Below are 21894 nucleotides of genomic sequence, written 5' to 3' on the forward strand. Positions count from 1 at the left end.
TGTGCGTGCGTGCGTGCGTGTGTGTGTGTATCCAGTAAAAAGAAACAGTTTGTTTCCACCTACAGAATGGTAAATGGACTTGTTCTTATATGGCGCTTTTCTACTCTTATATGAGCACTCAAAGCGCTTCATACAACTAATTCATTCACCGTTTCCAAGTTGTTAAATGCTTGCTATCTATCATTCAAACTCCGATGGATGCATCGGAGACTAACATGAGGTTAGTATCTTGCCCAAGGATATTTGGCAAGCACACCAGAGGAGTCTGGGATCGAACCAGGAACCTTCCAGTTAGTAGCTGACCTGCGCTACCACCTGAGCTACAGCCAAGAACACTTATTCTCTTCCAGCTCTGTTTGTTTTTACCGATCCTGGGGGAAATGTGTAGATATTTATCTGCTAAATGCTCCACCGTGCGCACCGCTGTTTAGCAGAAGTTTCCTGTTGGGATGCAGAAACTCTCCCGTCAGTCACAGTTTACCTGCCGACCTGTTCTCTGCTTTTTCCGTGTGGCAGACAGTCCATGTCTTTTTTTTTTTTTTAACCTGGGCGTTTCCTTTAACTGCCTGATTGGTAGCCAATCGCATTCTCGGCTAACAAAAACATTCTCCTCCTTGCGCATAGCTGTTACAGGTATGTCTCGTTTGATACGCTGTTCCTTTTGTATAAGCCGCCTGTTGTAGAGACTGCCTCCTCTGTGAAGACGCCGGACCGGTATGTAACTTCTGAACTCATCATTTTTGGTTTGAACATCGTTTTATAACTGGCCTAACTGGTGGTCAAACAGCTGTATAGAAATAAACGCGCTCAATATTTGATATCTTTAAAATGCATTTCTTTGCTCTTGCTTGCTTTGGTAAATATTTAGGGATGGTCAGCCCTACAAATAATTCATACACTTTATATCTGCTGGACTGTTGGAGTAGACGTTAGTCTGTTGTTACTCTTTGACACGGTGACAGTCCAACCAGTTTATCCTGTGGCACACCTGCGCCTGAGACCTCTACCAGGAACCAGGATTTCGTCGGATCCGGGTAACTTCGAAATTTTCAGCTAAAGTGTTTCATTTCTTGCCGCGGTCCATCCCACAGTATCTTATGCACATTAAAGATCAACAGGCATGAAGTCACCGCCCACTGTTCTGTCAGTTCTCCGAAAAAACCCCATCACAATTCCTGGAAAAACCCTCCAGCTCTTTGTGCAGACAGAAGGAGCGTCTGAAGTTTTTCCACTAGCGTGAAAATACTTTGCGTTTTCCAGGGGGTTAATATGAAATTCTTAGAGGCAACGTTATCATCTGAGTAACAATTTTATATTTTTAAATAAGCAGCACAGCACCCATTTGTACTTTCTGGCCTACATACTAGAGAGTATTCAGGGAATTTAAAATAGAAAGTAGCTCGTCCACAGAAGGACTGGTAGCTCCCCTTACGATAAGGGTTCAGATCACGCGAACAGGTGTGAAATGTGTGTGTTTAGTTAGTTAGTTTGTTTGCTTGTTTTAATCAATTTTAAATCATGCTTTTTATTTGTTTTTGTTTCTAATGTCTCTGTAAAGCACTTTGAATCACCTTGTTGTTGAATTGTGCTATACAAATACATTTGCCTTGCCTTGCCTTACATACAGGGCTGAACTGGTAATCTGTCATTTGCCTGATATGCTGATACACTTGTTTCCCCACGATTCAACACATACTTCCACCAACAGAGCAAGAAAAAGACGGAAAGTGTAATTAGAGAGAATAAAGCATTAAGTGACTATTAGTTAATTAGGTTTAACTATTTTTTCTTTTGTTTTTCAGGGAATAAAACATTTAATTGACATCAGTCCTGTTTCTTTCTGTCTAATCGAGCCAGGTTTTCGAAGTAGAATTTGAATATTATATGACAGTTTTTTTTTATTCTATTTCAATTTTTTGCTTGTACTATTCAGCTTTACCACTGCTTTGTGGAACTGTACAAATATTTACACTGTGTGCTGCTTTGAATGAGCACAGTGGGCCGCCTGGACCAAAAATGCTGATGATTTTTGTTTTTTTGTCCCAGTGCAGATCTGCTAGTAATGATCCTAAATATTACTGGGGGTGTCTGCTACTGACTCTGTGTGTGTGTGTGTGTGTGTGTGTGTGTGTGTGTGTGTGTGTGTGTGTTTTATGCAGGTTTGAATTGCACTGCTATACAGCCAGTAATTTAAAAATTCTTCTTATGTAATTCTTAAGATTCTTGTTATGATAAATGCCTCAGGAGGGTTTTTTTTTTTTTAAATCATCTTCATATGGGTACTGAGAGGAAACACCCATAATGGTGTGGCACGTGGAAACCAAGTAAACTGGTTTCCAACACAAATGATTGCTTACTTACTCAAGAGAGAATGCTTGCCCTCAGGATTAATGATGGAGGTGAACATTGTCTTCCACTGGAAGATATTATAATGCAAGAAGAAACTAAAAGGAAAAAAGCAAGGCTCTCGATGAAGTATCAGACACCGGCTAAGGAGATGAGGAAGAGGGCATCCGCTTCCAATAATCACTCTATCAAATGTGAGCTCTCAAGAGTTAAATTAATGAGCCAATACTACACATCAAATGCGAACAGGATTATAGTTGCAACAACGTGATCTGCTTCACTGAAATGTGGCTAAACTGTAATCAGACTTTGGAACTGTGTGCATTTAATCTGAGCTGTCAGAGATGAAATATAAACAGGAAAGTCAGCAACGAGCAGACCTGTACAAAAAATCTTCAGACAGTGGATTTAGACAGCTTGCAGTCATGGTGGTGTATGCTTCAGGTCCCTACAGTAAGTTCATATATTGGACACATACAATTCTGTGCAGGCACAATCAACTGATCACCCAGGATTTTTTTTTTTTTGAGACTTCAACATACTGTTTATACTTTCTGATCTTACAACAATATGTTGACTGTCCAACTCGTTCTACAAGGATTCTTGGCTGATATTATGGCAACATTTAAAACAGTTATAATGTGGTATGCAACCCACATTTGTTAGTCTGGAGCCTCTCGAGCGTGTGTTCTTTCATCATTGTTATTTTGTTTATGTAAAGGACATGTAGCTACATGATACAGCATACTAAATAATAAGATACAATAGTTCTATTGATGTTTTTCATATGCATGTTTTTGTAAGAATGTGGGATAATAACTACCAGTATTTTATTATGACTTAATTTGTGATTTGGTGAAGTTAAGACAATGATCCACTATTTTAGAATATAAAGTAATTCAATTCTAATCAATTCCAATTCCATTCTTAGGCTGCTGGCCCAGATAAGCATAAGAAAATGGATGGAGGAATGTAAACACCTGATGCATAGTTGTGTAGTTTTTGTAAGCGAGTAGTAGGCTACATAAGAACAGCGGCAGTTCCAGAGGTCATGTCTGAACACGAAAAAGGAATTGTCAAGCTAAAACCTGTCAAATGAATCCAGGACCCTGTACACAGTTCAACAAAGCCAGGGTATTTTTTCCTTTATCTGCATCACCCTAACATGCAGGTAACATCTGACCAATCGCACTGACTGATGTACCAGCAGTTACTGGATGAGTAAGGATGGAAGAGTAAACTATAATTATAGAAATAATACAAAGATGTTACACGCATAATACAGAATGAATGCAACACAGCTGCTCCAGTTAAATTAATGAGGTTTCAACAGTTACCCACAACACTGAATTTAAACGCTTTGATCTATAAGACCGTGAAAGAGCTACTATATCATACTATATTTAAAAAAACTGTTGCTTGGAGTTCACAGAAAACAAAATAAAGTGGCCGCTAACAATTTCCTACTAATCCTCACGGAAAACTACTGGAGAACTTTAAATGCTGTCTGCACAAACAGCTCCGAGGGATCTTCCAGGAATAGTGATGTTTTGTTTTGTTTTTTCAAAGAACTGACAGGAGAGTGGGCGGGGATTTCACGCCTGTTGATCTCTAGTGTGCACACCTGCCTAACATCAGTGCTGTGCTGATTGGTCCAACAAACTGGATTCAACAGTGCGCGGGACTCCAGCAGCTGTGCTATAAAACAGGTGGATCTGGTTGGGATTAAGTTACCTAAAACACTTCTATAATGCATGTAAGAAGCCTTTTCAAAAAAAAGAACTGAGAAGGACGCAGGTGAGGTGAGAGAAGGCGGAGAAGGATCTGCCTCCTGTTGCTGCTGCAGAGAGATGCACAGAGACAGAGATGGCCACTGGCTTAGATACGAACTCTGGTCGGAGAATCGGAGCGTCTAAAGTGCGGTCAGTGATGTCAGGCAGGACGGTCGCTCTCCTTTTCTTCTCTCCTGTCATTGGGCACTCTGAAGACCGTGCAATATTAAATAAACATAGCCTTATAAAATAAACATACAAATAATCTCACACAGTCAATAGGCAAAGGCAAAAAAGTAATAAATAAAATTATATACTAAATCTAAACTAAGGCATAAAAATTGAGCTTCACTCTGCCTCTGAGGTTTACTGGTCCATGTACATGTCTATTGGTTTGTGAAAAAAGTGTTTCTTTGAAATATTAATATAATTGAATTAACACAGTATTTTATTTTATTTCTTTTAATCTGAAAAATGTTAAGATTCACCAGTTTGCTGCAGAAATCGCCTCCATGTGAAATGGGATGGCAGCATTTGATTAACTTCAGCAGGCTTAAACATGGTATCAGACTAAGTTGACAGTTTATCTGTATATTTTAATACAACGTCTGATTACTGCTGATTTTGTTTTCTGTGTAAAACAAACAGTGGTGGATGGAGCAGCTACAAATTTTGCTTTTCTTCACGTTGGAGTCTGTTGATTAGGGGCTCTGATGAAGGGCTCCCTGTAACTTGTTCCCCAGTAATGGTTTAAAGGATGATCACAAGAACAGCAGTGCTATATTCTGTCTCGTTTTGCATAGTGCATTAAATGTTAATGGACTCGTCACTGCCCCCAAATGCAGAAGAGCAGTCAGTACCGACAGGAAGTTGATTAAGAAAAAATGCAATTGCAACCAATTTAGATAAGTTCAAAAACATTTTGAAAATAGAGAGAGTAAGCCCCTCAGGAGAACATTGTAACAGAAATACAAGAAACTTCTAACACAGGTTAGGCAAAGAACAATACCAAAGAACTAGAAATCACCAAAATCTAACTGAAACAAAAAATTCACATAATTAAAAACATAAGCACTCGGTCACGAGACTCAGGACAAAGACTATAAACCCCTCAGCTGTATGCAAACACAGGAAACACAGCTGCTGATAAAAGACAGACGGGCGTGGTGTGGTTTCCATATGCTGTATGTATGTGTGTGCGTGTGTGTTTGTGTGTGTGTGTGGTTGAGAACTTCCTGCTGCTTAGACAGTTTGTCTCTGCAGAAGTCAGCGTCAGTGTGTTTGCTGGCAGATTAGCCGCTTCTTTCATTTTTCATTCTGCTGTTTTAGCCACACTCGTGAGTATTATTTTAAAATTTTTCGTTTTACTACTTTTATAAAGTGAATACGTATCTGCATTAGTTAGAATTACTCGCTTTTAAAATCAGTAACAGCGTTTTTGCTTTCATTATAAGGGGAGTCAAAATGAAACCTGAGTACTGCTGTTTGTGCCGCTGTAATGCTCGAACACCCACAGTGTCTGTGGCTGAACAAAGAGCTGAAGATGTTACATCCTGCCAGTTAATTAATGTGCATTCAGGGAATCCCTCAGTTAAAAAGTTTTTATTCAAGTGAAATAAAAGGCACTAAATAACTTTTAAGTATTTGATCTTACTCATAAGATATCCATTATTTGAAAGTAGTATGAGCTGCACTTCTGAAAGTGTTTAGAGTAGTTCAGAATACTGCATATGCATTATTGATACGAAACTATTTCTGTCATTCAAAACCATTAAAATGTTCCACGCTGCATAAGCAATATTTTTACTTTTGCTACATTGAGCTAACTCGAGCCGGGCCTTTCAGTGTGAGGTTTGAATGTTCTCCATTTGCCTTTGAGTGTGACTTGTAGTTAAAAGCACTTTGAGAGATCAGTAACACTAGTAAGGTGAAAAAAGCAATACATCAAAGTAACAACATTATAGTTGCACCCATGAGCTAATAAATAATGTACAGAAAGACCAACTAGAATCCATTTATTCTGAGCAGGACCCAACCACACACGACCTCCTCACACTGCTTTGAAGGCCCAGACTAGTTTGGAATAAGTGATTTTATGTTTTAGTTAATGTTGTAGTTTGAAAACGGTAGTTCAGATGAAGTTTTTTAGATATAGCAGTGAGAATACAGTTTAACAGTCATCACATATTATATAATAATAATAGGCTTTCATGTTTTAGCTACATTGGACACGATACTGTGTGATAGTAGAATTTCTTTTTCAAAAACAAGTGTAAAACCTAAAAATATATTATCCCTGCTCTCTGAATTTAATTACTTTTAAAAATGTTACTGTAATGAGAAACCGCATTAGAGGAACTGGAGTGCCAGGAACTTCTCCATTTTCAATTCCAAATGTTGCTCCTGTGCTGTTAAGTAGAGGCCTTCACCTGGGAAGTTGTAGCTTGAAAGTCATCAGTGACTTATTTTAGTATATTCATGATGCAAAATAACCAACCACAGTTTTTTCAGTGTTTAAGTTTTAGTTTCTCTTTCTTCCCTTTGCTTTGGTTTCTTCTTTTTTCTGCCACGCTTCTCCATTTTCTTCCTCTGTTTTGATTCAGCAGACGTTTGAACAATACGTCACACACTGTGTGTTGGTCGTCTAAAACAGAGTTGATCTCTTGCAGAATCAAGTCAGAATGAAGATAGCAGCCTTTAATGGCAAGAACCTGGGACATAAGAAAGTCCATGACAAGTCTGTCGTCAAACACCTCACCAAGGTGATAATAATTTTACCTTTACAACAGAAAGCTTTAAATCCAACATCAATGACGAAATGTGTAACACTTAAATGATGTGTTTCCTCCAGATCATATCTCGGTACAGTGTGATTGTCCTGCTGGAGGTGGTGGATAAGAGCGGCAAAGCCATGGAAACGTTACTTCAAGAACTCAACAAAACTGAGTGAGTTCCCTGCAGTGATAGTGTGTGTATTTAATTATTTTATTTACAACATTTTTATGTAGAAAACTGCATGTTTAAGTTGCTTCTGTTTTCCTCAGCACTAACAGAAAACGCCCCTACAAAAAAACTGCCAGCAAACAACTGGGACGAGACACCTACAAGGAGCAGTATGTCTGTTTCTACAGGTGTGTGAGTCTAAGTTCACTCGAATACAACATCTCAGTGGTTATTAATCAGACTTTAATTTGTGAGATTCATGGCCAGACACACTGATGTCTGACTATTTGTGTTTATCTCTCAGACCAGATGAAGTGACGCTGAAGGACTCACACCAGTATGAAGATAATCAGGCTGGAGATGAAGATGCCTTTGCCAGAGAGCCCTTCATCCTGCGGTTTGATTGTCCAACTACAGGTTTGTGCTTTTTACTGTGTTTGAGTAACGCTTTAAGTTACAAAACAAAACAAGTGGAAGTGCCAAACACCCTGAGATCTGTGTATTGGCTCAGCAAAGGGGAAAGAATCACAGCTCACAATCATTTCTAATTTTCTTAGTGTATTTGCTGTGATCAGCTGACCTGCTGCTCTTTGTGGATTTACAGAACTGAATTCAATAAGATGTACACAGTTTGACAAGCTATAATGGCTGATGTCTATCCCCTGCATTGACACTACACTGTTTATTATCTTTACACTAGACAGAATACAGCTGGTATAAAGTCAGAATTTAGTGAATGGATCTAAACATCATCAGTTTAAGTTTCACCTAAATCTGACCACGAGCACTACAGTCACTGTGCACCAGTCCAACACAGAGCTTTGCTGTGAATCCACATTAACTCAACCTAACCTTATTATCCTGGACAAAGCTGCTGTTACGACCCGGCCTCGGGGCGACGTTCCATCTAAGCTGCACGCGTGCGCAATTGTTGTGCACAAAAAAATCTAACCGGAACTAAAATGTAAATAAATAAGTTAAAATTCATGTTGTTTCGCAGTGTGAGTCAGTGAGTGACCGGTGACTGCTCCATGATGCGATTCACATTCGTATATATGCAGCTAAGCAACGTCGACAGGCTATGACAGCGTCCTTGTGTGCCGACGCCGGTGTTTTAGCTGGCAAAGCGGCGTGGCTCATGTGGAGTGAATGACAACGTGTACAACCATTGGAGATGTGAGCAGGACAGACGGAACAACTGACGGGAAAAGTGTGGACTTTATACCAGTTTTTAAATTGTGTTGATAGGTCACGTAAAACCAGAGTTCTGATAAAATTTTTTGCAATGTTTGGTTTTCTTCCTGAATACTATCGTTGTTTATATTTACTGCAGGAAGAAACAGTAAAATCAGCGTTTTATACGTTTTATTGGGGGGGGGTTAAAAGGGAGAGTGCAGTTTTACTTAGTCCAAGTACAAAACATAAAGCTGATGTAACGCACATAGGTTTATAGCTATTGTTACTTTTCACCAATCGTCCCTTAGTTTTAGGAGTGACAGCGGTGTTTTGAGATGTGAGAGATTCGCGACGTTTTGTGTTTGGAGTCTAAAGTTAGTGTGTTGTCTTGTGTAGTTAGTGTGTAGTGTAGTCAGTAGTTTTGTTGTGTGTGTCAGAACAATGAGGCGACTGCTGAATGTCACAGGTGTTACAGCAGTGATACATCTCCTCTTGTCAGGCCTGCAGGTATCAGACTGTTGTTCTCCTTCATCTCATAGTGGACAGAAATAATTTTTTGGAGCGGCACAAATAATCTGTGTGGCATCAGATTTGATGCAGAACAGCTGATTGTTCTGTAAATAGTTTGAAATGTTTATTTAAAACTGCCTTGGCTGCATTATTAGGTAAACAGCTGAAAAAAACTTTGTTGTTTGCAAAACTCAGTAACTTTTAAGTAACTATATAAATAATTGCCCAGCATTGGTCATTATTTACTGTATTTTGCAGACAGAGAGTTACAGGACTCTCTCCCAGACCACAGACTCATAATACAAGTCAGCGCTTTATAAAAAAAACTATTTTACTTTTACTTTATTTTTACTTCCAATGGTGTTAACATACTACACAGGTCGTGAACAAGATTCTTTCACATTTTCATTGTAAGTGGGCTAAAGCAGTTAATTAAAAGTAATCTAACATAAATGCAAACGCTGTAATTTGATTATTTTAATAAACATGTCATACAGAAATGAAAGAGAACATTTTGTTCATTTGTTTGTTTCTACACGAGCTTTGTGTGATTTGTAAGTATCTGAGGCTGAGACCACAGAACTGTAAAACATGATTGTTGTGTAATCATGTTTTACACAACAATCATTGTGTATTATGTAATTTAATTATCCATAAAATCGTCACATTCTCTGTAAGAACTATTGAACAGCGTATATTTTAAAGGCTTTAAAACCAAGTAAGTAGAACTTGCTCATAGGGGGTCATATGATTGTTGGGTTTTTCTCTGTATCTACAATATAAAGCGCCTTGAGGCGACTTTTGTTGTGATTTGGCGCCATATGAATAAAATTGAATTGAATTGAAACATCGCTAATGTCACAAAACTTTGCCGACATGTGGCCAACAGTAATGTTTTAATGTTCTTCATTATTAAACATTTGCACATAAATAAGTTACATAATATTCAGTACTTACATTTGAAAGTTTACTCCTTGGCTGCCCCGCTTCCGCCGTTTTTTTTGGCAAAATTATCCACACCCACCGCCGCACTAGGAAGTCTGGGATATGTTGGGCCATGAAGGATACGCCGACCCATCCTTAAAATTCAGGGAAATGAAGGACACATTTGAGGCTGCATTTTGAGCAGCCTTTGAATTGGGACAGCCTTTGTCGCGTTGATGTGACGTAATCGGCCTTAAAATGCGGCCTTTAAGGCTGCAGACCCTGAATTGGGATACAGCCAAAAACACACACACCAATGGGAGGAGCCACACATCAAAACAGGTGGCATGCGATCACAAACCACAACATTTCTTGGAATCAAAGCACTACCTAATATTTTCATGTAACATTTGAATAACACAATATTAGTATAGCTTAGTTTGTTTTGCTGGATGTTTCCCAGTATCAAAATACACTAATCCAATATTTGATTAAAATGATATTACATGGGGCGACCGTGGCTCAGGGGGTTGGGAAGCGTATCTGTAACCGGAAGGTCGCCGGTTCCATCCCCAGGCTCTCTGTCCTGGTCGTTGTGTCCTTGAGCAAGACACTTTACCCTACTTGCCTACTGGTGTTGGCCAGAGGGGCCGATGGCGCGATATGGCAGCCTCGCTTCTGTCAGTCTGCCCCAGGGCAGCTGTGGCTACAACCGTAGCTGCCTCCACCAGTGTGTGAATGTGAGAGTGAATGAATAGTGGCATTGTAAAGCGCTTTGGGTGCCTTGAAAAGCGCTATATAAATCCAATCCATTATTATTACACGCAAGCTTTAAATTTGCAGTTTATCAAGCACCACTGAACATCATTACCTTTAAATCTAAGCTCTCTTCTTCCTCTCCTGTCTTGTCTTTCTTACCTTTCTCCATCTCTGAGTGAAGTTAGCTCTCTTTCTTTTCTCTCCCTTTGAAACAGAGCTGCTGGATCTTTAACTAGCGACACAGTGCACACAAACAGTTTGTGTACGTGCTGATGTGTTGAGCAGATAGAAGCGCTGCATTTAAAATTACCTGCCACTAGGGCTGCCACAAACGATTATTTTGATAGTCGACTAGTCACCGATTATTTTTGCGATTAGTCGACTAATCAGATCATCATCCATTGGACGTAAAACGTACAGCTTATTGCACCAGCAGCATCTGCTCTTATATAACTATCATTAGCTTACAGCTTGAAGTGTTTCAGGTATGTGCTAACTAAAAATAAAGACAAGATGATAGTTTATTAAAGTTTAATGAAATCTGCAGATTGTTTCGGTGAAGTTTAATAAACTCCTTGCTATCTAAAATATAACAGGACAGTAAATTCTCGAGCATCTCACACTTCTGATAATCAGTTGTCTGCTTGATGTTTGTTCAGCTGTAAAAACTATAACTTTATTTAGTGCCCAATAAACACAGGTTATACCCTGTATTAGCCATTTCTGTCCTTTAGATTCTTACTTCATATTTTTCACACTAACAACCTTGGCAGTGTAGTCAAACAGAGGGAGCCTGTTACCTGAGCCTGACAGTGATGCCTGATAGTGTAGCACTCCACCTTCTCATCTAAATATAAAAAACTGTATTTCAGTTATGGACGATCTGGTCCTGATCCCAGTCCACACAAAGCCAGAGGACTCTCTGAAGGAGCTGGACGAGCTGCATGATGTAGTTGAAGACATCAGGAAGAAATGGAAAACTGATGTAAGTTTTATGTTTTGATTAAAAAATTCAGACCAATTCAGTTGTATTTGTATAGAGCCAATTCAACACAACAGTTGTTTCAAGGGGCGTTATAGTAAATAAAAAAAAAATGCATGATGACCCACTCCACCCTGCCTTTCCCCCAGCCTGCTTGTGTCACAGTTTGTTTCTGCAATAAAGAGAGGGTTTGGCTTATTTCAAATAAGCAACACTGCACCTGGTCAGGTGTTGCTAGTGATTATACTGACTACATACCTTATAGCAAGGTTAAGTTCTTGACTATGCAGCCTGGTGTGTGACACGTATGACCATGAAATTACCTGGGATTTGTTGCCTTTTAGAATATTTGTAGAATATAGCTGAATATTTTCTCTTACAGCAGAAATCTTCAAGCTGAAATACTACAATATCTTTCTAAAACTAAACAATTACTTTTAGTTTCTAAACCTAACCAAGCAGCGAATAAACAACAAACTGTGAACTAAGCTCCAAAACAGGACACAGATCAAACTCCCTTCATTCAGAATCTTAATAAATAATGTTATCTGACCTTTGTTTTAAAGCAGATCCTGAATATCTCACCTTGTTAATCCATATAGTGACTCAGATTATAATATATTTTTAACTACTTGATTTTGTCATCCTTTAGACAGACCGATAAGGAAGGAAGTCTTCAAGCTGCTTTGCTCATTAACAAATGAAAAGAAAACTTTAAAAACACAAGTGCATAAATCTTTGTATCCTACAGTGAAGTGATGCTCAATAAATGACAGCTCTTCACGGGATCGCATAATAACGAATATATCCTACCATATAAATCTCTGTGCTGTTATTTAAAGAATACATTAATACCATTAGACATTAGAGTGTCACATACTGGCTGTAACAAACATCTGTCATTGTACTAAGTGAGTTCTGCTCTCTTTTGGCATTTTTTGGCAGAATATAATGCTTTTGGGGGACTTTAATGCTGATGGACGATATCTCTCCAAGAAGAAGAAGGAAAAGATTCGCATCTGCTCTTCTTCCTACAACTGGCTCATTGATGACAATGTCGACACCACAGCTAGCAACAAAAATGATAACACCTACGACAGGTGACACACATATAGCACTTTCTATGCCCGAGTTTAAAAAACTTTTTATATAATCACTATATAATGGCACGACCTTTTGGGATATTTCTAATTTCTATTTCTTTGCTTCTGGTGTTTTGAAAAATTGTGCATAATGACCAAAAGGAAATAAGAGTTAGTTGTTATTTGTTTGTTAGAGTTTGTCTGTTTTGTCTGTATTGGGAACGTGCACATGAGGCTGGATGACTCACGAATTCTGATTAAATCTACCTGTGTGTACATTAAATTTGTGTGAAAAAAGTGCAGGAATTCAGGAAATAAATCAGTATAGCTGTAGTGGAGGCATGTAGTCCCAGACTCTTAATGTTTTAAAGATTTTTTTCTCAGAGTGCCTCTCACATAAGAAATAATATTGGCATCAGTGACTTTCAATTTGAGACAGAAAATGGAGAAATAAAACTATTGGCGCTTCACGCTATAAAGTAGACAGACAGAAATGAAGTTCTTAACTGTTTGAAAGAAATGCGTCTCCTCTTTGTCAAACAGAATTGTTGTGTATGGACAGACCATGCTGAACGCCATCGTACCCAACTCGGCCAAGTCCTTCAACTTCCAGCAGGAGTTTGACCTGACCGATGAGGAGGTGAGTTTTTTCTAAGCTCAAAGATAGAAATGATTTGACAGGTTTTAGTATTTTAAAGGACACCATGAGTGTTGTCATTCAACTCTTTAAGGCCCTGGGCATCAGTGACCATTACCCTGTGGAGGTGGAGCTGAAGACCAAAGATGCGTCTGGGGAAGGACAATCTAAGAAAAAAGGTTATTATTTTTCATCTCTGACTCTTACTGTATTTATATTTGACAGCAGGAATGGAGATTGATAAGAATTTAGTGATTCTGATGCCATTATCGATATCATTGAGTTCTCATTGGCTCTGCTTTAAGGGTCACCATCGTCTCTAAATGAATATATTTGTGCAAATTAATTACACGCTGTGTGGTCAAAGGTTACATGCTGACCTCAATGCTATGATCAGCATTGAGGTCATAACTCAAAAGAGTAACATATTACACATATTACACAGAACACTCTTATTAAAAGTAATGCAGTACATTACTACCATTACTTCCAGGAGAAACTAAGTACTTATACTACACATTACATTTCTTTTTCTCTATAAAATTACCTTAAAAAAAATGTCTCATAAATACCATATACAGTGGGATGCAAAAGTTTGGCAACCTTGTTAATAGTCATTATTTTCCTTTATAAATCGTTGGTTGTTACAATAAAAAATGTCAGTTAAATATATCATATAGGAGACACACAGTGATATTTGAGAAGTGGTAAGCTCAATGTAACAGGATAAACCTGAGGCTACAATCCCACGAACCAGCATAAATCCCTATCCTAATGAGGACACACATACAGTGCTGGTATTTGGTTTTTAGGTATGAACACAAAGCCTGCAACACAAAGCAAAGATGAAAACCAGACCAAAGACACTTTAAAACAATTGCAACGTGAGTCTACTGTAGAAACATGAACCAGGAGAAGTGGAAGCTACATCCTGACTACTCATCACTGCTTTTGTTACCTGTGGCAGATCAGGGACTGGCTATTGGGCTGGGATCGGCATTGAGTCAGCTTTAACATCACTCTATTGAACACTTTTTATGATTTTCAAACTACCCCAACCGCTCGCAGCAGATGGCCCCGCCCCTCCCTGAGCCTGGTTCTGTCTGAGGTTTCTTCCTGTTAAAAGGGAGTTTTTCCTTCCCACTGTCGCCAAACTGCTTGCTCATAAGGGGTCCTATGATTGTTGGGTTTTTCTCTGCATGTACCCTACAGGGTCTACCTTGCAATATAAAGCACCTTGAAGTGACTGCTGTTGTGGTTTGACCCTGTATAAATAAAACTGAATTAAGGAAATAAATTTCTAAAGGTGCTATTGACATAAAATTCTCACCAGATGTCAGTAACAGCCCATCCAATGCACACATTCAATGAAATCAAAGTATACATGTCCATAATTTATGTCTAATAATGACACAGGAAAATGTTTTCAACATGCTCACTGAATTTTATTTCATACTTTGAACAAAACCCTTTGTTGGTGATGACGGCATCAAGATGCCTACAGCACGGAGAAACTTGTCACATGCATTGGGTGCAGGTGTGATTTTGTCCCATTCTTTCATACACCCAGGCCCTATTTCAGGAAGCCGGTTTAGTGCAAACTCTGAGTAAGTATACCCTGAGTTAATGAAAACTCTGGGTTTTCGGTTTCACAAAGCGAGTTTAGATTAATTCTGAGCGAGTTACTATGACGACACACTCCGTGAAGCTAACCTGCCCCCTAGCAGGTTTACTTCAACTAACCCTGACTTTCTCCGCCTCTTTGTCGGAAACCTGACTGTAGGAAGTGTCAGACATGGCGTGCCCCTTCCTTGAAGAGCCAGTAGATGTTGAAGCCCAAATTCTCCGCAGAGCTCTCCGCCGGGAGAGAGTGATTAGAGCGCGTTCGGACATTTTATCATTTCCTGATGAGTGTCTGTGTGAACGTTACCGTTTTTCAGCACAATCTATAATTTATTTGAATAACATCCTCAGGCCATATATTGCTCATGTGACACATCGTGGACATTCTCTCAGTTCTGTACATATTATTTGTATCGCACTTCGGTTTTTTGCAAACGGGAGCTTTCTGTATAATATTGGTGACGCTGAGCACGTTTCCAAGGCTACCGTCTGTCGGGCAGTCAGGAATGTTACAGTTGCACTGAAACGTCTCCTGTACTCGTTTGTGGTGTTCCCCGGTCATAGACCCACAAGATTTATCAAAGAGGGATGCCACAAAATTGCAGGTATCAGGATGAACAAAACTTAATTCATGATGTGGTGATACTTGGACTACTACTTAAATTTTACATTTATTTTCAGGGTTCCCAGGCGTGATTGGCTGTATAGATGGCACTCACATTCCAATCATTGCTCCTTCAGTAAATGAAGGATGTGAACAGGAAGTCTTTCCACAGCATTAATGTACAGGTACATAGTTCCCTGTAGCATTTCAAACTAACAAATTATTTCATTATAGTAATGGATGCTAATTTGTGTTCTCTGCACTGTGAAGATCATATGTGATGCTGCCAACATTATCACAAATGTGGAAGCCAACTGCTCAGCCTCTGTGAGTGGTGGTGGTGGAGGACCCCCACCTGTTTTTCGGGCCTCCGCTTTTTTTCTGTTGGCTATAACGGGTCACATTTGAGCATACAGAGTAAGCAAATACGTACTTGTAATGTGCTCAGATAATTTCAATAAGTGCTTACAGAGGGGAAATTAATGTAGCCTCTAACTGCAATTGATTGACATCGGACAAACAGACCAAGCACTATGGCTCATAATACAATTACACCTTACCTCTTTGGACTATATTTTTATATTTCATTTTTACTTGCTGCCAGGAACGTTTGGGGCCTGTTGGGTTGCACCTGCGCTCACATCACATCACAAAATAAAATGTATAACATAAAAAATAAAATAAAATATAATAAAATAACGTGTTAAATGGGTGGAAATCCCTCGATCAATGTTTAAATTAACACTCACGCATTGACTCTGTCGGCTATGTTTTGCCATGCATGCTCCCTTTCTTTTGCAGCTGTGGCTGTGTTACTTTTTTCCCGCGGAATTTGCATGTTATCGGCATATGCTGCCATCAGAATTTCGGCCTCAAACGCTGTAAAATACATTGACCGCGCCTTCTTTCCCTCCGTCTCCATGGTGACTCGCTTAATCTGTGCTCCACTAATCAGGGCTTTATGCATCCTCGTGCGCGCGCTTAACTTGGGGTTAAAGCAACTCCGCGTTGACTGAACTAATTGTTATCAGCCTTTCTTTCGAATATTCCGAGTTGGACAGTTCGGGGTTACTCAACCCTGAGTATCGTTTTTCACTCTGAGTTTTCTAAACCGGCTTCCTGAAATAGGGCCCCAGTCTTCAAATCCTGAACTGGAACCTTCAGTGGTTTAGAAATTCTTCGGTAACCAGTGTTATCAGTATGTTTTGCAACAACAAGGCTGCAAAGGTGTAGAATTTGCTCATTGGCTTCATCCTTCATGAGATGTTTCCTGTGTGACACCTTAGTAATGAAACATGGTTCTATAAGCCATTAGTTGAGACTAAACCAGCTGATTTTAATTTGCACTAAATGGCTTTTTTTTTTCATTCCTGTCCCGTTTGGCGCTGCAGTAATCAGAAGTATTGTCTGAAGGCCAATTAAAATGCAAAACAAGTGGATCATTGTGGCTTTGCCATACTGGTCCACTTGATTGAGCTTTATTATTTAGTTATTTTTTTACTTTTCAGTTATTACAATTGGAACAGACAGGGCTAGGGGATAGAAAAGGGAAAGACGTAGACAAGTTCAAGAAAAGGGGAGGGAAAGAAAAACAGCAGGGAAGAAGGACAGTAAGAAAACTAAAAGCGTCTTTTTGCCTGTTCCTTTGTTCATGTGTTCAATACCTTTTCGTTTGTCATTTCTCTTTATTACACATAACTTTAATGGGTTGTTACTGACATCTGGTGAGAATTTCATGACAACAGCACGTTTAGAAATATATTAACTTAGAAAATTGTTGACATGTGCAATACTTATTTTACCCAATGTATTTCCTCTTTCTAATATTAACAACAGGACAACAGGAGCAAAAAAGAAAGCAAGGACAAGCATCCAACATGCCAACCAAGAGAGGACGTCGGGCTGTTTAGTGTTAAACTTTAACAATCTTGCTATTAATTTTTAAAATTTGGGTTACTCCAGTTAATTTTTAAACTCAGTTTTTCTTCGGATTTAACAGAAAACCACATCAGGTGGTTCAACGTGATAAAAAAATAACTCTGTTTGTCTGCTTTACTGAATTTACTGTGGAAAAGACAAATGAGTGTAAAGATATTAGTACTACATGGAAATTAGGTTAGACTATGTAAGAAATGTTGTTTTATATGTTTTCCAGACACCTTCCATGGTAAACATGAACTTATTTTGGTTTCTCTTGGTCACTGTATAGATAGCATACCCCACAGGGTCTACCTTGGGCTATTTTGCTATTTAGAGTGGGAACGTATGTATAAATATTTTACTTCTGAGCTAAGGGCATTAGTAGGAAATAAAATGTATTAACATTTTTAATAATGGAAATGACCATAAATTGTTGAAGAGCATGCTGATAAGTGAATAAATGTTTTGTTTGGGAAAATATTTGCAGATTCATTTCAGCTGTTAAATTGAGAATTTGCCTAAATAACCAGGAATGGACAGATTGAAGCATATTTTGTTCCACCAGTTGAATAATAATGGACGGTTTTTTCATATTTGATGCAATTAAATGACTGTTTATATTAAACCAATTCTTGCTGTTTTTATTTATTTATTTTTTACAATAACCATGGGCAGGCTGGGGTACTCGAGAAAACAGATGTATGTGTCACGGAGTTGGAGGAAGAAGGATCCAAGATGCAAGCAGTGGATGAAATGCTAGTGAAGTTTATTTACAAACAGGGTAAGTGGCAAAACTGGGGCCCCTTCTTCGTACCTCGCTAAGTAGGTTAGCCGGATTTGACTGTTGACTGATTTCGCGTGATCCTGGATCGTTCGGTTCTTCGAAGCCCATCCGGGACTTGCTGTCATAGCAACAGAGCCGTAAGCGTAAACCTGCTCGGGAGCAGGTTTACTTTATGTAAACAGGATTAGATCGCGGCCACTCAGGTATGTCCGCTTCATGTATACGAAAGCAACAGCGATATTTTACCACTGTCTTACCATAAATAAATATTATCAATGTAACTAAAGATAATGCAGCACTTTATCCTTTTATTGATGTCACATAGATACATACAGGTCATTTCCTAAAAAAGGGAAATGTACTATTAACATTCTATTACATGTATGTGATTATTACAGATGTAATTCATATTTCAGAGTAGTAATTGCAAATTACTTTGTGTAATCAAGATGAGAGACCACGGCTATAAAAGCGAAGGTGGCTTTGGGAAGCCTGTCGCAGCCATGTCCTGTCCGTATACGCGAGCCACCCATTGCGGAAGGTGCAAGATTGATAAGGAGAGTCCTCAGAATTCAGCGTATATTGCGGGACAGACAGGATCCTTTAGCTCAGCGCGACAGTGTGCTCATAGAGAGATATCGATTTTCCCGTGAGGGTATTATTTACTTAACCAACTTGTTGACGAGGGGGTGCAGGACCACCACCTGTCTTTTTTTGCTCTGCCCTTTTCTTGGTTGCTGTTATGAACAAACAGATTATTTCAGGGTCTCTTTCCAAGAGACGAAAAGCAATATAAGTGATAAATATTACCATTCTGTAGAATATTCTTATATTTCACTTTTACTTGTTCCCATGTTCTAGTGGGTCCTGTTGTGGCTCTAATGTGAAAGGGGATATAATATAACATAATGTAATATAATATTGGATAATATGGTGTGATATGATAAATCTACCCTACCACCTACTGGTGTTGGCCAGAGGGGCCGATGGCGCAATATGGCAGCCTGGCTTCTGTCAGTCTGCCCCAGGGCAGCTGTGGCTACAACCGTAGCTTGCCTCCACCAGTGTGTGAATGTGAGAGTGACTGAATAGTGGCATTGTAAAACGCTTTGGGTGCCTTGAAAAGCGCTATATAAATCCAATCCATTATTATTGTTATTATTAAATTACTTAAGAGTTTAATTTGTCAGCAACTTTCTGCCAGCCCTCTCTCCTTGCTTTTGCAGCCTTTGCAGTGTTCCCTTGCGTTTTAATTAAACTCTGAAACTCCTAAAATCCCTCACTCAAGAGTTCTTGCTCTGCTGCCGAAAAATTACCGAGCGCGCTCCTTCGACATTTTCGCCGACCAATCAAAGGGTTGCCGATCAATGTTTCTACTATCGATGCGTAGCCCCTGTTGGGCCACCCAGTGATCTCACATTACTTCATCCAGCTATACTAATCGTCAACAACAGGTGTGTTCGGGGAACCGGAATAGCGAGCTCAGAGTTAGCGCGATGATTTGATCTTGGATGTGTCATTTGATCTTGGATGTAGTAAGCGAGGTACGAAGAACGGGCCCTATTTCAGGAAGCCGGTTTAGAAAACTCAGAGTGAAAAACGATACTCAGGGTTGAGTAACCCCGAACTGTCCAACTCGGAATATTCGGTTTCAGAAAGGCTGATAACAATTAGTTCAGTCAACGTGGAGTTGCTTTAACCCCAAGTTAAGCGCGCGCACGAGGATGCATAAAGCCCTGATTAGTGGAGCACAGATTAAGCGAGTCACCATGGAGACGGAGGGAAAGAAGGCGCGGTCAATGTATTTCACAGCGCTTGAGGCCGAAATTCTGATGGCAGCATATGCCGATAACATGCAAATTCCGCGGGAAAAAAGTAACACAGCCACAGCTGCAAAAGAAAGGGAGCATGCATGGCAAAACATAGCCGACAGAGTCAATGCGTGAGTGTTAATTTAAACATTGATCTAGGGATTTACACCCATTTAACACGTTATTTTATCATATGTTATTTTATTATATTTGATTTTATTTTTTATGTTATACATTTTATTTTGTGATGTGATGTGATGTGAGCGCAGGTGCAACCCAACAGGCCCCAAACGTTCCTGGCAGCAAGTAAAAATGAAATATAAAAATATAGTCCAAAGAGGTGAGGTGTAATTGTATTATGAGCCATAGTGCTTGGTCTGTTTGTCCGATGTCAATCAATTGCAGTTAGAGGCTACATTAATTTCCCCTCTGTAAGCACTTATTGAAATTATCTGAGCACATTACAAGTAGTTGCTTACTCTGTATGCTCAAATGTGACCCGTTATAGCCAACAGAAAAAAAGCGGAGGCCCGAAAAACAGGTGGGGGTCCTCCACCACCACCACTCACAGAGGCTGAGCAGTTGGCTTCCACATTTGTGATAATGTTGGCAGCATCACATATGATCTTCACAGTGCAGAGAACACAAATTAGCATCCATTACTATAATGAAATAATTTGTTAGTTTGAAATGCTACAGGGAACTATGTACCTGTACATTAATGCTGTGGAAAGACTTCCTGTTCACATAGTCTCCTTCATTTACTGAAGGAGCAATGATTGGAATGTGAGTGCCATCTATACAGCCAATCACGCCTGGGAACCATGAGAATAAATGTAAAATTTAAGTAGTAGTTCAAGTATCACCACATCATGAATCAAGTTTCGTTCATCCTGATACCTGCAATTTTGTGGCATCCCTCTTTGATAAATCTTGTGGGTCTATGACCGGGGAACACCACAGACGGGTACAGGAGACGTTTCAGTGCAACTGTAACATTCCTGACTGCCCGACAGACGGTAGCCTTGGAAACGTGCTCAGCGTCACCAATATTATACAGAAAGCTCCCGTTTGCAAAAAACCGAAGTGCAATACAAATAATATGTACAGAACTGAGGATGTCCACGATGTGTCACATGAGCAATATTAGGCCTGAGGATGTTATTCAAATAAATTATAGATTGTGCTGAAAAACGGTAACGTTCACACAGAAAATCATCAGGAAATGATAAAATGTCCAAACGAGCTCTGATCACTCTCTCCCGGCGGAGAGCTCTGCGGAGAATTTGGGCTTCAACATCTACTGGCTCTTCAAGGAAGGGGCACGCCATGTCTGACACTTCCTACAGTCAGGTTTCCGACAAAGAGGCGGAGAAAGTCAGGGTTAGTTGAAGTAAACCTGCTAGGGGGCAGGTTAGCTTCACGGAGTGTGTCGTCATAGTAACTCACTCAGGATTAATCTAAACTCGCTTTGTGAAACCGAAAACCCAGAGTTTTCGTTAACTCAGGGTATACTTACTCAGAGTTTGCACTAAACCGGCTTCCTGAAATAGGGCCCAGGCAACAGGGAACAATAAACTAAAGAAACCTGAACTGGGAAAACTAAACAACAAACCTGGGATGATACAAAAAGGGATGAGCCGCAGCCGCCGACCAGGACACCGTGAACCTCGGCGTAACACAGACAATCTGACAACAGGCAGGAGAACACACAGGGCTTAAATACACACACCGGTAATCAGGGGATGAGAGACAGGAGGGGAACACACCTGGGAGAAATCACAGCTGACGAGACAGGGGAAACGTAATCTGATCACACTCACATAAGACACAGACCTTCACAATAAAACAAAGGGAACCAGACAAGAAGCTGAACTGAACAGACAGATTCACAAACAGACGGGGTGACACCATATACAGACAGTGACGAAGAGAACTCAAACAATAATAATCATCATAATAATAAACTAGAAAATGATAATAATAAACTTAAAGCACTGGGTCACCGACCCAGGACCATG

At 39.6% G+C, this 21894-nt stretch overlaps 1 protein-coding gene across 3 annotated transcripts; it reads left to right on the forward strand.

Moving 5' to 3' along the window:
• The first annotated feature begins 575 nt into the window (after window positions 1–575).
• On the forward strand, window positions 576–17907 carry LOC113021872 (deoxyribonuclease-1-like). Of its 3 annotated transcripts, none has more exons than XM_026166691.2 (10): window positions 576–714; window positions 6788–6880; window positions 6970–7064; window positions 7163–7249; window positions 7366–7478; window positions 11303–11415; window positions 12358–12512; window positions 13038–13134; window positions 13226–13310; window positions 17195–17907. In XM_026166691.2, the coding sequence occupies exons 2-10, from the start codon at window positions 6800–6802 to the stop codon at window positions 17266–17268; spliced, it is 900 nt and encodes a 299-aa protein (XP_026022476.1). In that variant the 5' UTR covers window positions 576–714; window positions 6788–6799; the 3' UTR covers window positions 17269–17907. The 3 variants fall into 3 exon arrangements, with proteins under 3 accessions (XP_026022476.1, XP_026022478.1, XP_026022475.1); XM_026166693.2 differs by lacking the exon at window positions 576–714 and adding an exon at window positions 869–1034; XM_026166690.2 differs by lacking the exon at window positions 576–714 and adding an exon at window positions 5298–5455.
• The last annotated feature ends 3987 nt before the right edge of the window (window positions 17908–21894 follow it).

This window comes from Astatotilapia calliptera, chromosome 5 (genome assembly GCF_964374335.1).
Source record: "Astatotilapia calliptera chromosome 5, fAstCal68.1, whole genome shotgun sequence".
Classification (NCBI taxonomy): Eukaryota; Metazoa; Chordata; class Actinopteri; order Cichliformes; family Cichlidae; genus Astatotilapia; species Astatotilapia calliptera.